The 17,877-nt window shown below is 40.1% G+C and overlaps 1 protein-coding gene across 3 annotated transcripts in view; it reads left to right on the top strand.

Annotated features, from left to right (window-relative positions):
- DCLK1 (doublecortin like kinase 1) overlaps positions 1-17,877 on the top strand; it is a 396,113-nt gene that overhangs the window by 346,701 nt on the left and 31,535 nt on the right. For all 3 annotated transcript variants that reach the window (XM_077752540.1, XM_077752539.1, XM_077752541.1), the window contains 4 exons: positions 10,616-10,749; positions 12,824-12,901; positions 13,266-13,362; positions 15,399-15,479. In XM_077752540.1, the coding sequence (XP_077608666.1) occupies positions 10,616-10,749; positions 12,824-12,901; positions 13,266-13,362; positions 15,399-15,479 (390 nt within the window). The remainder of the gene's footprint in view (positions 1-10,615; positions 10,750-12,823; positions 12,902-13,265; positions 13,363-15,398; positions 15,480-17,877) is intronic.

Genomic DNA, 17,877 nt, shown 5'->3' with positions numbered 1-17,877 from the left:
TACAAAGGCCTGCCCGGAGCCATTATAACTCCCACGTGGAAGAATTAAGATCTCAACCTAGCTCTGTCCCACTCCAGAGCCCAAGCTCGTAACCACTAGACCACATGAAGCTGTGAATTAGGGAGATTCACTGTGTGCTTGCTCTGTGCCAGGGACTATGCCAGGGGACAGACAGACGGGCCTTCGTCGAGTTGACATGCAAGTAGGATAAATCGGCACTCAGGAAATAAATACACGAGCAGATAGTTAATCGCAATTACGTTCGTAAGCTCGTAGCTGCTGGCTAACAAAGGCAGCTGAGGTCAAACAACAGAGTTCTGACTTAATTGCACCTCAAATTCCACATCTCCACAGTAGCCTGAACATTCTCTTCTGCATAGCTGCCTCCGTAAGCCAGACATTTTCTCTTGTCTGCATCCATTATTCCTGTGTCCTGGATTATGTAGGATGGTCTCGTGGGAACAGACTCACAACTGAGCCTTTGTTTCAAAACTTCTCTAAATCCCCAAAATGCAGTGATTGAAAAGTAAAGTTTGGTTTCCCTTCCTCACCTTTGCAGTTTGGTTTTGTACGACATTGTTCACTTCCTTCTCACCAGAGCACTGTCTATTTCTGTAAATGCCGTAAATGATTCCTTAGCAGTGTTCTTTCTCTAAACTTACAATTTGGAGGACACTTTGATAGTACTGTGATCATTCTCATGTTCTACTTTTTAAATTACCCAAAAAGAAAAAAGTTCACTCCTTTTTCCCTTTCTTTTCCAATATAAGAATGTGAAATACATTCCATTGAAGTCATTTGCAATATAGGGTTAATATATATNTTTGCAGAAATAAATCTATTATAGTATAAAATAGGTAGAAAAATAAAATAAGTTTAACGAAATTAGGATGACATCACTAATTGAACTTGAGACTTCTGTTAATTTCACATTCTGTTGACCTTTTTGTGGAAATAAGAGAGAATCATCATGGGAGGCACAGTCCCATACTGAGGATTTATAGTCAGATGGGCCAAAGTTCAAAACCAAGTGCTTTACTCAGAATTCCACTGCCTAGTCCTATGACCTTGAACAAGTTTCTTAACTCCTTTGAGCCTCCTTTAAGGGGATTTTATGAAAATAAAGCGATAACATTAGCTTCCTTCATTTTTATTCCCCATTTATTTGTAATAAAAATTAACTTATTCCTAAAAATAAAACTGCTTCACAATAAATCGTATGTTGTAAAAATCATCTTGCATCTTTTTGACATTGTTTTAAAATTTTTACTATTTACCCAGGCCTGGATTTGCTGTCTCCTGGCAAATTTAGAGCTATAGACTCTTTGAAAAATGCTATGACAAATTTAATGTAAAGATTTTGAATCTATTTTCTTACTACCAAATAAATAAATTCACCAAATACATAGAAAGACCTCACCACACTCTTTGCATTACTCTTTTTTTAAATTTTTTGTTTTACATTTATTTATTACTGAGATACAGAGAGAGACAGGGCATGAGCTTGGGGAGGGGCAGAGAGAAAGGGAGAAACAGAATCCGAAGCAGGCTCCAGGTTCTGAGCTGTCACCACAGAGCCTGACGTGGGGCTGGAACTCACAAACTGCGAGATCATGACCTGAGCTGAAGTTGGATGTTTAACTGACCCAGGCGCCCCTGCATTACTCTTTTATTAAGAGACCACAGAAAAGCCTAAATTGTTGGACTGCTAACAAGTTTTCGCTAGTTAAGTGTTTAATGGCTGTTATAAATAGCAAAATATTACTTAAAATTTTTTTAATGTTTTATTTATTTTTGAGAGAGACAGACAGCGTACAAGCAGGGGAGGGGCAGAGAGAGAGGGAGACACAGAATCCGAAGCAGGCTTCAGGCTCTGAGCTGTCCGCACAGAGCCCGCCGTGGGGCCCGAACCCGTGAACCACAAGAGCATGACTTGAGCCGAAGTCAGACACTTAACCGACTGAGCCATCCAGGTGCCCCAAAATATTCTTTTTAAATGCCTAATTCAGCTGTAGATTTCATTTTATGTAGTATTATAGAGAGAGAGAACTTTCAAGTTTTTTTATTTTTAATTCCCATAGAACTCTATAAAAATGTAGCTGAGCCTTAAGAATCTATATTGATCTATTCAAGTGTAAGTATTGATCAGATCAAAGACTTTTAATGAGAAAACAGGACTTGATTTACAGTGATGTTTCCAGCCACATTTGGGGTGAAAACTGGGAATTGATCTAATATAAATACCTCCTATAATTTTATTATTGTATCGTTACTAAGTTTTTGTTTCATTTTGCTTTGGTTTTTGTTGCCACAAGTTAATCATGCCATTGAGCTCTGTGGTTCTTTTTCTTTGTCAGGCCTGGAGCTTAATGACCATACTGATGAGTGATCAGTGGGATGAGAGGGTGAATGAGATGAAAGAATGAGTGAATGAGTTACACTTCTTCACAGACTAGAGGACAGATCCAACATGACAGGTCCAGGCCATTCCTCATTCATTACATGAGGCACCTGGGCCTCAGTCTAAATGTCACTGAATGGGGAGAGAAAGTGCAGTGTTTCCCCAACTGCACTTATGCACAGAACCAGTGTCTGTGTGTGTGTGTGTGTGTGTGCGCGTGCACCCGTGTGCGTGCGTGCATGTGTGTTTGCGTGTGATGAAAATATATAACTAAAAAGAACTCGTTGCTTTTTAAAAAACACCCAAAACCATGAAAACGGTCTTACTGAGCTCAACTACCTCCAGTTTGCAGGAGCCACCACTAGATGGCAAGCTTGCACCCTTGACAGCAGAAGTCCTCAGTTGCAGCCCGAGTTTCTTCCAAGGAGCTGGGAGGGTCTTTTTAAAAGGTGTATGCAAATGCCACTTCCTTAGGAAAGTTAAAGTATTTACTGGCAAAAATATAACCTGCATCGCTGTTTATTTATTCCAGAAATAAACGGTAATTTTCTTGAAGTATAAAAGTTTATGTTAAGAAACTTTTTCCTTCTAAACTCCCCAGTACTCTCTGGGAGAAAGCAGTTTCTCAGAGAATCTGCCTCTCTTGGTCAGAAATTTTCTTTTAGAAGCTCTCTGTCCAGGTGTTTGTACCTGCTCCTAGCTGCCCATCCAAATGGCATGCCTAGTGCATGACCCTCATTTTCACTAAATGGATTAGTGAAGAATCCATAGCAATAAAATATCCTGTTCCTTCCGAGGAATGACCAGGTATGACCAAGTGATGGTGTGGTCCAGCTTCTCTTCGCTTCCAGTTCATCCAGCCCCAAGCCCACAAGATGGATGGGTTTCCTTCTGCCTTAATCCCATAACTCATAATCCCCAAACAAGTCCATGGGACACAAGGCAAGTGCCACACACACATAGAGTGCATCTAGAAGTCATAGACGAAAGTACAGTTGAATAGATCTGTAGTCAGTCCACTGTCATAAGATCTCAAACCAGCAGTGTTGATTAATGGTTGAGAGACCCAGACGAAGGGAGACAGGGGCCTCTCAAGGACTCTGTCACTAGCCGTCCCCTAATCAGCATTATTAGTGATGTGAAATGAAGATGTATTACAGCAAATGACAGAACTGAGATCCAAAAGTATCTTTGGCTCTATGAGGGTCCAAAATCAGTCAGATGAAATTTGACAAGAGAGAAACATAAATCCCAATGGACTAAAGCGGTTTTGGTATAGTTGTTTTAATGATCATTGCAGAAAACCAGTAATGGAAAAACTTGGCCAGACCACGTCAAAGGCAATTAATTGACTGTAAGTTCAGTGTGAGCCTCAGTGTGATATGATTTCTGAAAAGAAGTGCCCCTGGACTCCCTTCACTGAAAGAGTGCTGCCAGCAAGAGCCCTCTGCCTTACGTATCCCAAGTACCACTCGGGTGAGGAATCAGATCACAGCATATCAGGGGTGTGGAGTTTAGTCCACAGCAGGGATGGTGAAAGTAGAGCATGGTGGCTCTGGTCAAATATATGAAAAGCTGCCAGATGGAAGATGGGAAAACTTTCCTGTGCTGTATTTGAGAGCACTGATCTCAAACTAAAGAGAAGACATGAATTAGTGAGAGAGTTGAGGTTGATATAAGAAAAAATTTTTAAAACTTGCACCTGTTTGCAAATTAAACAGCCTTTAATATACGTAGCTTATAGTCATTGAAAATGTCCAAGCAGAGGGGCCCCTGGTTCAGTCAGTTAAGCAGTTCACTCTGCTTTTGGCTCAGTTCATGACCTCATGGTTCTTGAGTTCGAGCCCTAAGTCAGGCTCTCTGCTGTCAGCGCACAGCCCACTTCAGGTCCTCTGTCCCCCTCTCTCTCCCTCACTCTCTCTGCCACTCCCTTGCCCCCCCCTCAAAAATAAATAAATAGAAAATGTCGACACAGGAACTGAAATACCATTTTTTATAGCTGTTTAGAAAAAATATCTGCTCTCTGAATTTGGATAAAAATTAAGGGAAAGTTAGAAGAAAAACAACACTGTCCCCAAACATTATTTAGTACAAATTACACCAGTTACTTTGCTAACTACCTTTGCTCAGGGCCCTTTTCCAAAGACCTGTGATTGCACAAGGAAGAAGAAGACAGGAAGTAAAATTATAGTGTGCTGCCTTGGTTGGCCTGGGTCTGTCTGCTCCACTACTCACCCTTCTGTCATTAAAGACAAATAGTATCACTCATCTCATTTAAAATGGCATGGCCTTATTGGACTAGCAAAGATTAATAATAATAGTATATAGTGTTGGCAAAGTTATTAGGCTACCAATCATCTCATACATGTTGGTGCAAGAGTAACTTCATAGAAGCTTTCTGAAAGGTAATTTGGTAATAAATAACTGAAACCTTCAACTGTGTGTGTATATCCCCTGACCAAGCAATTCTACATCTGGAAATGTAACCTAAAGAAAAAAAATCAGATGTATATACATACATATGGATATTCATCCCCGTGGGTTTTAGAATGAAAAAATAGGTATACATATATATGGAAACAACTTACCTCAGGACACCAATTAGTTAATTAATAGCGTGATGAGAAGGGAGGAGGACATACTGGTTAAAATCTTGGACTTGGACATACCTGAGCTTAAGTTGTGGCTCTGACGTTTATTAGCTGGGCAACATTGGACAAGTTACATAATGTCTCTGATACTCCATTTTCTCAACCACAGAACATCAGTTAGATTACCTATGAGGTTGTTGTGAAGATCCAATAGGATAGTGACCATGAACTTCTCAACACAATGCCTGGCATATCCTGTGTGCTCACTAAGTAGCAATGGTCGTCGTTGTAGGGTTATTATCATGGTGCTTCCATACAATGGAATATCCAGTGACCACTGGAAATCGTGATGTAGATATAGGCTCATTCACTCAGGATATATTGTCCAGTGGAAGGAGAAGAGAAGGAAAGAGAAGTAAAGAAGGGACTGGAAGTTCTTACCCCCAAATGCTAACAATGGTTATTTCTAGGTGTCAAGATTCTGGGTGAGTTTAATTCCTTTCCCTCTATAATTATCTGTCTTTTCTAATTTTCCTACAGTGACATGTTGGATATTACTCGTGTGACAAAAATGTAATACAAGTTTTTAAAATGGCAATGACATTGAGTTCCCAGTTTTAGCAAAAGCCTAGTATGTACAGTGGTCAAGAGAATTCAGAATGTGCACGTTTTGTGTATCTCAGTGCAGCTGCATGGGACTCCTTTTCAGATAGTTTCATGACTATTTTATTGTGAGGATGAGAATCAGGTTTCCTGGAGTTTCCATTCATCTTCTGTCTTCCCAGATCTCTCTAGATTAATACTTTGAAAGCTATTTTATTTTTCCCCTCTAGTATCGTTACCTCTCTTCTGACTCCTATGTAACATTCACTCTTACTATTTCAGTTTACATTTGATTTCATAACTATTTTACCTGTGGGTATAACACGGGTTTCATTTTTTTAAGAATATTTTTTCCAGGAGGTTTAATTTTAAAGTATGTGGACCATAAAGTGCATTTTTAAAAAGAATCCCCTGCATTAATGTTGTTTTACTTCACTTCGTAAAGCTTAAAGATTTAAATTGAATTCGTTTTCCTTAGAAAGGATCGTAAAGGCCATATCCCATGGCCAGAGGAAAATCAATGTCTTTTTAAAGGGATACTATATTTGTTAAAAAGTAAATTGACTTTTTTTTCATGGCTTTGTCAATTTCATGCCACCTTTGTTCAATTCTATTTCGTGAAATAATTTTTTAGTATCTATTGAACTCCTCTGTGAAAAATATTTCCGTGGATACTAATGATTCATTAGCCAGCATTTCAGCAGGGTTATCCTTGAATTCACAGCAACATTGAGAATTATGTTTGTCCCAACACATCTGTTATATTAGTCAGCTCTTAGTTCTCTATTATGGGAATCTCAGAAACCATTTGCCTGGGTTCAGGTTATCTGTGAATTTTCATATTATTTTATGGCCACCAGCTGCATTTTATGACTATATATTAAATCTTTTATTTTTTCAAATAACTTTTCCAAATGGTCTCAGTTTCTAATCCAAAGGAAATCAGGCCTGTGCCCAAACATCTACTGTTCAGCAAGTTACAGCTACTGCAAACCCCCAAATAAATGAAAAAGAAACAAAAATAAAACGCTTCTTTAAAAAGGAAAACTCCTTCCTGTATGAAAGGCTGGTGTGCCAAAAACCTCATACCTGACCTTTCACTATATCTGTTCATGGCAGGACATGCCTTCAGCTTTTAATTGGAAACTTTTTCATAATTGTTGCCATTTAACACATTTAGTCTGTCAAATCATGGGATGTCTTTATAGCCATATAATAAACCCTAGAGAACAACTTCTCTGACTGTAGCCATCTGCAATGATCACAAGAGTAGCTTACAAAATACTGACAATCTTTATGGTAATAGGATACATATGGCCGCCCACAATTATGGGTAGCTGCATTCAATTAGTGTTGTACAATTACACAGTTTTATTGCTTAGTTAAAACAGTGAAAGCACTACATACTGGTAATTTGCACTAATCCCCGTCTCTTTAATAGCCCCTCAGTGTTTAAAATGTGGGGGAACATCTAGAGTATTTAAAGGGTTTGGGATGAACATTAAATTATATCTCATGTTGTGAATACTCGTTGATTGACAATCAATGCACTCCCACCACACTTGTGGGTCGTGTTTTATGGAAGCTTTACAATACGGTGAAGGCAAAAAATTCTTTTTACATCAGAACCTCACTTGCTGGATCAAGCTGTCCAAGCTGTACTTGCAGCCAGTTAATGTCCCTCCCAGAAGATGATCAGGATGAGTAGATGCACAGAGGAGCAAAATCAGAATCGGTTCTGGGAGCGGTTAAGCCAAGGACTCCACATTTTAAATGTGAACTTATTGGAAACTTTTCCAACTCCTAACTTTTAATTAAAAACTTAGTTCAAAGTAAATTTATAGCTGCCGTTTGGGAAAATACTTTCTGGGGGATGGTATTGTGAGTGTGTGTGTGTGTGTGTGTGTGTGTGTGTGTGTGTTTGAAACAGATGTATTTAGTAATCTGCGATTTTAACAGAGTTTTAATTACATTTTTCAACGGCCTCACTCATGCCCATTTGTAGCTGGCTCCCTAAGAGCTCAAGGCTGCAGCAGGCGCTAAGGGTGAACCCCAGTTGCAAGGTGGGCTGATGTTACCCCTCAGGAAAGGTGCTATCCCATTGCAGGAGAGGAGACACTGGAATATATTCTTCTGTATCCTTCTCCCAAAGTGTTGACAGAGAAAAACCCAAAGCAACCTTGTTTCCTGTCCTGTCTGACAGTAAGTAAGTGAAACACAATTCCAAACGAAAGGCCTGGACATTTATTCACCTGCAAAAACATTTTGCTGAAGCATTTCTAATGTAGTCGTGTCTAGAAATGTTTTCAATTACATGGATTAGGCCGTTCTTTCTCAGTTCCTATTGTCTATCATAAGCATCATGTTAACTACTTTGTGTTCACGAAAATTCCGTTTTTTCAAAGCAAAGGAAGGGGCCATTGTGGAAGTGATAAAGACAGAAAGAACATTAAAATGATAGATTCTGTGTGTCCTATTTAAAAGCTGTTGGTTTATTTTTGAAGAATTATTACTTTTACATAATCATAAACTTTAGGTAAGATTTTTTTTAGTGCTTGTTTTCCCTTAGTTATTGAAACTTTGAACTTTATTGTTGGGCTATATTAAATAGAATTAGCACATGGCTATGTGTGAGATGGAATTCCTATCAAAATGTAGATACTCAAAAATAAAACCTTTGCTACATGTGAGAGAATTACATGGTCGCATTCAGAACCAAAATATGACTTATGAGTGGATCTGCCAACATCTGCTTTCATCCAACTTTTGAATAAAGTTAGGTGATTATAGATAGAATGTTCAGAGGAAAACCACAGAATTCCTGCACAAATGGAGTTGTGTAAATTAAGATCTGCATCTGCACAACCTCACAAAACACGCCCTGTGGATGTCCCTACCTAACAGAACCTCAAAGCGAGAGGTTATTTTGCATTTTAGAAAGGTTATTACTAACAACACGGAACTAAGGAAGTCAGACGTTCTGCTTGGTCTGGGAAGTAAACTAGATGATCTTCTGAATATTTCCATCTCAGGTTTCTGTTCATGAAAAACATTTGGATGAGCAGAAGGGCTAACACACTAAAATTGTGATTTACGCTGGAGAACATTTAGGCTGGATATGCTGCTATGTTCTGCGGCTCTGATGCCTCGGATCCCTTAACCTGTTCCTGCTCATGGGCCGGGAACCCACTTTGTTCAAGCACTGAGGACAGTGTCCACCCCAGACGACAACTGGGCAAACCTGGGTCTGTCTTTGTCCTAACAACCTAAGTGCAGGAGACCCCGCAAGTCCCTGGACACCTGCCCAAGGGGCCAAACTAGACGGTGACCAAGCCCCAGGGAGAAGACTCCATGTTCTGGGAGGAGAAAACATCAAAGAATATCGGGGCGCCTGGGTGGCTCAGTCGGTTAAGAGTCTGACTTCGGCTCAGGTCATGATCTCACGGTTCGTGAGTTCGAGCCCCGCGTCAGGCTCTGTGCTGACAGTTCAGAGCCTGGAGCCTGCTTCGGATTCTGTGTCTCCCTCTCTCTCTGACCCTCCCCTGCTCATGCTGTCTCTATCTCTCTGTCAGAAATAAATAAAACATTTAAAAAAAAAAAAAAAAAGAATATCTTCTGCCCAGAAAAGACACGGTCACTCCAGAAGGGAGGATCAATTGGACTCCCCGTCGCTGCCAAAACAGTTAGACCCAAATGATCGAGGCTGATACCACAGCTTAGCCGGCCAAACATCTGCACTTTATGCTGCAGTGAAATGAGAAGTTAATCTGCTGTTGCCAAAGAAAGGGAGACGTGGAATGCGAACAGTAGTGGCGCTCTTGATGTGTGCAGAGATGTCTTACTGTGCAGGAGGTTCAGGCCGCTGTAGCAAGTACAGATGATCACGAGGCGGCAACGGAAGAACGTTCAGGCTTCAACGTGCTGGGGGAGGAATTATTCTGAGGTGCATGGAAACCTTCACCATTTCCTCAAGGCATCTCCTGCTGACTGCCTTTGCTGGGAACATCAGCTTGTCTTATTGATTCCAATGGAGGGCACTGAATTAGAATTCTGAATGCCCTTTGATCTTTTCTTTGAAATAGTAGAAGTTGTTTGGGATACTTTTTAGAGCAGACCCATTTGGTTTGATCACGGGCTGGAATTAAAGCAGTATAAATACTTGCCTATAGTCACATGCATCCTTTTCTTGATTTGTTGGGTGAAAGACTAGAGACTTTTACTGCCTTAATAAGGAAACCTGGACGGAATGCTGACTCTGCACCTGATAAATCTTTCCAAATTGCCACAGGTGAAATGAAATGTTAATATCCCTTTCAATTATTAATAAACAAATGTAAATAGATTTTGTTGGAAATGTGGGCCACTGAAAATGAAGTATTTTAATATTCGTGTAGATTTTTTGTTCAGTTACTACAGACCTGTACGTTTAAGTCCTCTTATATATCAAAATGGAGAGGCAATTATTTTCATATGTTGGAGATACTGCGCTTGAGACTATATTTCATTGCATTACACAAATCAGTTTTAATTGTGGAAAACATTAAATACAGAGGAGCAAAAATGAAAAAGAAATCTGCCTTAATCCTACTACCCAGAGACAGACACACGAACACTGTGTCCCTTCAGGCATTCTTCTTTGTACATGTTTTTCCTTTAACATACATTTTATGCAAACCAGTCTGAAATCTGCCCTTATTTCCCCCCAAAAACATATTTCAATAAATATAAGCCCACATTGCCATGTTAATAGTCATGTAGCATTCCACTGTGTGAATGAACGGTAATTTATTATTGAATTTCCATTTGCTGCTTGTTTGCCACCTCTTCAATTTTGCTGTAATCTAAAAAAAAAAAAAAAGATATTCTCATAGTATATCCTTGCATAATTGCCTGATTTTTTTTTTTTTTTTTACTTTATGATAAGTCCATGCAAGTTAAACCATAGTGCCCCTCATTTCTTCAAGATACAGCTTTTGAGCTCTTGGTTTTAAAGCGATTTCACTCTTTACTTTTCCTTTAGGTGTACGAACACCAAGATGGCAGCAAATCGCTGAAGCTGGGTGACTTTGGACTGGCCACCATTGTAGACGGCCCCCTGTACACAGTCTGTGGCACTCCAACATATGTGGCTCCAGAAATCATCGCAGAGACTGGGTAAATGCTTCCTGTGTGTTTACTGAAATGCTGTGCTTGCCAAAGAGCTATTCTGCTTCAAGAACAGGAGAAAGTGATGCTCTGTGCCCATCCGGACAGAATTAGCTATCAGATTTCTTTCACTCTTTTTTCTTCAACTTTAAAGTGGGAGCCATTTTCTCTGTTTCCCCAATCAAGTTGCCAATTACTGCAATCTTGTTCAAGGCTTCCATTTGGCCTTTGTTAAAGGTAGAACAGCAGTTATTAACCCCAGAGTAAAAAATGTTCGGACTAACAGGGAAACATATAGCGCTGGTAATTAACTCGCTTTTGGATAAAAGAAACAGACACCGCTGTGCGGTGATGACAGTCTCCTGTGGTTATTTCTCTCAGCTGCCCTCATTCTCCCGTCCTAGTCTCATTCTGGCTCTCTCGGAGGTCCACTGATTATCTGCGCAGTACAAACACCCTTAGGCATCAGAAGGCCAGTGGGAATTTTCTGGTTTCTGTGTGCAGCCATATCAGATGAATGAAAATCTCTAGACGGTGGGGGGAAGGGGAGAGAAGGCTGGTGGCCTAACACTTACTCAGGACCTACTATACACCAGGTCCTGAGCAACTTTACTTCTTCCTCTTCCAGTAGATGCTATGATTCCCATTGTGCACATGAATAATCTCACTCCGATGGTTGAGTATCAGAGAAGCTCCTGACTAGATTGTAGTTCAGTCAGCATTTGAACTCTGTGTGAATAAAGGGCTCTTTCCAAAAAATCCCCTATTTCTTACCAAGGATCATACAGAACACTCTGAAGCACTACCCTTGCACAGAAGGACTGGGAAAGGGGAGACGGCCCTACTTTCTTCTCCCAATCAGTGGCACTAACCTACACCCAAGGGTCTAGGTTGTCTCCTCCACTGTGATCCACTGGAGATAGTCTTTCTGCTTAACCAGAGACCAGAAAGGCAGAAATACAGAATAGATGAGAAGGGAATGCCAATCGGGAAATCCCTAGGGTGAGATGTGGGGTAATGAGGACTTTTTTATTCATCAAATTTGAGTGAGTTGAGAGCCCACATCTGTAACCTTGCCTGACCTCCCTCAGAGAGTACTGCCGCAGGCATATCTGCATTTTCTACTGTGAGTATTCTGACAGCCCCCCGGGAGGGAGGAGAAAGTGGATTGTGTTGGACTCTCGAAGACCCTGGTTGGAACCCAGCTCTGCCACTGATTGTGTGATCTTGAGGAAAACTATTTACCTCTCTGAATCTCAGTTTTCTCCTCTATAAAATAAGCAACAGTACTTATCCTGGAGATGTAAAGAGTTATTGGAAAAACAGCATATAAGATAATGTATGTCAGTCCTTTATAAATTGGCAATGTCCTGGGGCGTCTGCATGGCTCAGTCTGTTAAGCGTCTGACTTTGGCTCAGGTCATAATCTCACAGTTTTTGGGTTTGAGCCCTGCATCGGGCTCTGTGCTGACGGCCCAGAGCCTGGAGCCTGCTTCAGATTCTGTGTCTCCATCTCTATACCCCTCCCCCGCTTGTGCTTGCTCTCTCTCTGTCCCTCTCTCTCAAAACAAAATAAACATTAAAAAAATAATAAATTGGCAATATCCTATATGTAATTGTTATTTCTAAAATCAGGGAATTGGATAGTTTCAAGGGTCCATCCTTATATTAAAATTTATATGACTATAATACAATATTATAATTATGTTTTGTATTATATTATATAATTATATTTTGTATATAATCATAAAATTATAATGATTATAATATAATAATAATATAATGAATCTTTTTGATGAAACCCCTCACTTTGGATCATTTGGATCATTTGGATATGATCGTGAGCATGTTTTACTTTGATTTTTATTCATGTATATCTTGGACTCTCTCTCTCTTTCTCTCTCTTTATTATTCTTTCCTTGAATTCTGTAGAGCCAGTGGGTTTCAGTTTATTATTTGTTGTTGGGCTTTTTATTTTGTGTAGTTGGTTTTTGGTTTAGAATAGAAGAGTCATCTATTTTGCTATGTCCCATAATTTGTCCTGGCTTGACTTTGCTAACTCTAACGTCACTTACTTTTCCAGATATGGCCTCAAGGTGGACATCTGGGCAGCTGGTGTAATCACTTACATCCTGCTGTGTGGCTTCCCTCCATTCCGCGGGTATGGGCAGTAATCTTTTATTCAGCACCAACAAAGCATCTGAGTGATCCATTCTGCCTTCTTGCACAAAGGAGCCTGAAGCAGGAGAGGAACATAATAAGAACTTTGCTCACAGTGCCTGTTATATTTTCTATGTTGTACATGCTAATTTACATGCCTTCCGTAAATCTTCCTCATATAATTTAAAAACTCATTCTTTCTTAATTTACCAAAACAGTTCCATATTGACATCTTAAATTGCTTAAACACGCACATTTTACACATTTATGGGGAAAGGAAAGGCTCTAATGTATAGGAATGAAGAGACATACCCTGGGTTAACATTTTAGTGCTATTTCTCCCTTGTTGTTGTTCATCTAAACAGAAGTGGTGATGACCAGGAGGTGCTTTTTGATCAGATTTTGATGGGGCAAGTGGACTTTCCTTCTCCGTACTGGGATAACGTTTCCGATTCTGCCAAGGTAAGTTTCCAGTGCCTTCTTCTTCCTTATAGTCTGTGTGTCTTGATGGAATTATTGATATTGGCTCATTTTGTGCAGGGAGACTTAATGATATTGTTAATACGATTTCTGTCTATTTTGGCTATAATTATTAGGTTTTTCCAAGAGTTCACAGTCATCAAGCCCTCTGTTCATGGCCATCTCGACTCACCAAGTGCCTCTGTTCCCCTGGCTTCATTGCTCCCTGTTGTTACTCCAGTTACATTGCTATAGCCTCTCGCTACGCCCTACCCACACATACCTCAGATGCGGCCAAGCTTATTGCTTCACCTCTTTCAGGTCTTGACTCAGTTTCATCTTCTCAGTGAAGCTTTCCCAGACCACCTCGTTTTCAGTTATAGCTCTTTAACCAACCTAGCTCACCTTATCTTCCTCATCTGCTTTATTTTTCTTTATAGCTCTTACACCCACATGTCCATCTGGTATACCGTCTAACTACCGTTCTCTATCTGTCTACCTTTCTAGAGAAGTAGATGTAGATAGGTGGATACATCTTACATAACTGGTGCTTAACATGTATTCAAGGAATGAATAAATAAATAAACGAATGAGTGAATGAAACAACTAGTTAATCAATTATAGTGAAGAAAGCTCATTGATTCAAATGATCAACACAGATATCAAGAGGAAGCTACGATTTAACTTGGACCTTGAAAGACAGGATGTAAAGGCAGAGGGAAGCAAGGCATATGGCTTTTGTCTCATTAAACTAAGAGATCAACATCTAAGGAAACTGTAAAACTCTTACATGGAGACATTAGTTAGAACTTGAGATAAAAATGAAAACTTTTTAATTGATTCCTTAAACTTATGTCTCCAAGCATTGACTTAAACTTTGGAAAAAAATTAATGTTGGGAAATAATTGACTTCTGATTATTTGATGTGTATGCATTTCCTTTTGCTGTGTCCTGAGTGTGAGTTCAATTGAAAGCCTGACTCTTTCTGCCTGGCCACTTTCCATAGAAAATGATGCACACTAAGTCCAGGGCTTTCATTTTCTTCAGCTGTCTAGGGCTTCTAGCTTCCTCTGGGCCTAGGAAGCTGTGGGAATTGAGAGAAGTGTCACAGGAAAGGCGGAAAGGTGATAGGGGATGGAGTGATAATGCATGGGGTGGAGTCGTTTTTGCCCATGATCAGTCTCTTCAGGAACATACCTTATGCCATCACTCCATAACAAGAGAGCTCAAAGTCACTGACAGAGAGGACCATCTCCTACATGCCCATGACACCTGGCAAAGGGCATCGTACAAAGTAGTTGCTTTAATAAGTCCTGGCCCAGAAGAATGAACGCCTTCTTGCACAAAGGAGCCTGAAGCAGGAAAAGAACATAATGAGAACTTTAAGGTAGAATCTCTGTATCAATGGAAATAAATCATCCCCGTCACGGACTGGCACTCAGACCCTGTGAATGTAAGGAACTGGATAACACGTATCTAACCATTTCGTTACATGAGAACTTCTAATCCAAAGTGGACAAACGTATGACAGACTCATCATTAAAACCCAAGCTGTGCTTTCCTCAAAAATCATTTTGAGCTCATGAGGAAGTCTCATTAATTTCAGAACCATTAAATCATTTGTCCCTTAATAGTTCCATTTTATTGGTATTGATTGATGTGGAAATTTTTGAAGCAATTTGAGCTTATTTCTGTCTTAAACCAACTTAGAAATCTGCCTCTAAAGCACAAAATTCCAGACAAAAAAGGAATATTATTTCTTTAACTTGTATAACTTATTAATTTTCTACTAAATATACTTTAATGAAGTTATTCTAATATTAATTTAATTTTTTCTCACCTATAAGCAATATATTTATAATTCTAAATGTTCACCTTTCCTCTAGCTTTCTAAAGGTGTTAGGTGGCTGTGGGTAAGTTGAGCTGATATATTTAAGATGTAGAGCTTTTCCAAACTAAGAGAGAACTTCTGCGTATGAAAATGCTCAGTTGGTTACCGTGAAAGTTAGACCAATGGAGTTGACCGTTCCTTTCTGCAGGAGCTCATTACCATGATGCTGTTGGTCGATGTCGATCAGCGATTTTCAGCTGTGCAGGTCCTCGAGCACCCTTGGGTTAATGTAAGTGACTTCCTCCCTGCCCTCCACCTACTCCTCATGTTCCCTTGTAAAACTGCAGATTTCCTTGTGGCGTCACCTCCTTTTATATTTGTTTGTATTTGTTCCTCCCTCTCAAGCATGCCAGAACAGTTAAGGGGTCTCAGTCTTCTTCCACGACGGCCTCTGATGTATCCGTGCTGATGTGTGTTCTTGTGGTCCCTTGCACAGAGCATTTTATTTGACTCAGATGGGACTACCTTCTAACCGGGGAAGTGCGTGCACATGGTCGCTACCCCCACCTCCCCAAGCTATATTCTGAATACATCAGTAAGACAGAGAAGATTTTCTGAGTCATTACTGTTTTTGCATTATTCCCACCGAATATACAGCTGACCCAAAGGTCTCCATATAAGCCTTGAAGTACTCCAGTGCAGCACTTCTTGAACTTGAATGTGCTCACAAGTCACCTGGGGATCTTGTTAAAATGCAGATTCTAATGTAGTAGATGCGAGGCTCTGAATTTCCAAAAGCTCCCAGATGCTGCTGCTGCTGCTGCTGCTGCTGCTATTTGAATACTACAGTTTAATGATACATCCTTATGAAAGAATTCTCCAGAGCACAGTCTTTATATTTTTTCCTGGATCTCTTTACAACTGATTGGTAAGATTTGTTTTGAATAGTGATCAATACATATAGAGTGCTTCACTTAGAAAGTCTTCCCATGACTCTTTTGAGTATTTCACAAATGTGAACTGATTATGTCCTTCCCAACAACTAGATAATCTTGGGCACTGTGGTAACCCTCACTCACATGTGGAAACTCCATACCTAAGTTTAATGGTTCTTACTGCCAGAGTAGAAGACAGATCAGATTTGCATATGGAAATGGACATGAACACAGACGGGAACAAGTATACAATTGCTAGCTCAGTGATAGAAATTTGGCCAGCCTTTCTACTGCCTGGAGTGATCTGGCTGTGGGTTGAAGGCAACAAAATGTTCTGCTTCTCTAAATTATCACCTTGGTGATTAGTCATGTGTCTTTTTCCCAAACACTAATTGTTAAGGATAAGTGAAAGCACAGCATTGAGACAGACTGCATCTGAAGTGACAAGTGTGCATGTTCTGCCACATGATGGCCATGGGCCTAGGTTTTAGTACCTTACATATATATATATCTGTATATGTATATACACAGATGATATGCTCACATATATAGTCACACATATATATCAGGAGAATATATATGCATATGAGTGTGTATAGATATATAGCTAAAGTTTGTTTTAAATATTTTCATATAGCAGAGCTCCCCATTTGGCATCCAAATGTATAAAGATATTACTCCTGGCCTTTGGGATAGTCAAGTAGAGCATCTAGAGTCCAGGAGTGGTCATCTCCAGCCTCAAAACATTTGCGTTTCCCCCAAGGTGCTAAACAAAAGTTATCCTTTTCTATGAAGTGGGAGAATTTAGGAACCATCTCATCTATGCCTAGTAATAAACCCAGAAGATAGGCAGAGTGGGTATTGTTGTACCCATTCTACAAAGGAGGAGACTGAGACTTTTACAGAGGAGTGACTTGCCCAAAGTAGCAGTGTTTAGATGGAGCCAGAATTTGCAGCTAAAGTCCCATGCGCTACATTTGCATTTACCTGTCCTTTGTCCTATGTGAAAGCACTGTGAATATTGCAAAAAAAAAAAAAAATGCATATTTACATCCTATGGTGGTAATGATGGTTATAGAAGTTAGCAACCTTTCCAAAGTAACTTACCTAGGTCATGGCACCTTTCTCTTAGATATCAGGGAGGAAGAGACATAAGTCAGCTACAGCATTTCTTGGTGGCAGCAGTTTGTTCTGATTGATCTACATGCTAATTAAAAGCCCATGATCAGAGCACCTCAGTGACTCAGTTGGCTAAGGGTCCAACTTCAGCTCAGGTCATGATCTCACGGTTCATGAGTTCAAGCCCCTCATCAGGCCTGTGCTGACAGCTCAGAACCTGGAGCCTGCTTCAGATTCTGTGTCTCCCTCTCTCTGCCCCTCTCCTGCTCACACTCTGTCTCTGTCTCTGTCTCTCTCTCTCTCTCAAAAATAAACATTCAAAGCAAAAATAAGCCCATGATCTACAAATTGTAGAATTGGATGTTAGCACTAGAAACAGTGGAACTATGACCACATAGAATAAACCAGAAAATCTGAATTTGAAACATGGCCTTGGAAGGCTAATGAAGAGCCATAGAGGAAAGAGGTTCATGGACTATAAATAGCCATTTTAGATTTTAAATACATTTTCATCGGAGGACCACTGCTTGCCAAGCCTGTCCTTGGAAACTCGGCTAGAACAAGACGGTCACGTGGCAGTGAGGGGCGGGCTCCCGCAGCCAGTGTTGGTTGGGGGGTGGGGGCGGGGGACGC

The sequence above is a fragment of the Crocuta crocuta genome, unplaced genomic scaffold, assembly GCF_008692635.1.
Source record: "Crocuta crocuta isolate KB4526 unplaced genomic scaffold, BGI_CrCroc_1.0 scaffold190, whole genome shotgun sequence".
In the NCBI taxonomy this organism is placed as follows: Eukaryota; Metazoa; Chordata; class Mammalia; order Carnivora; family Hyaenidae; genus Crocuta; species Crocuta crocuta.
This window is presented reverse-complemented; position numbering and strand designations above follow the sequence as displayed.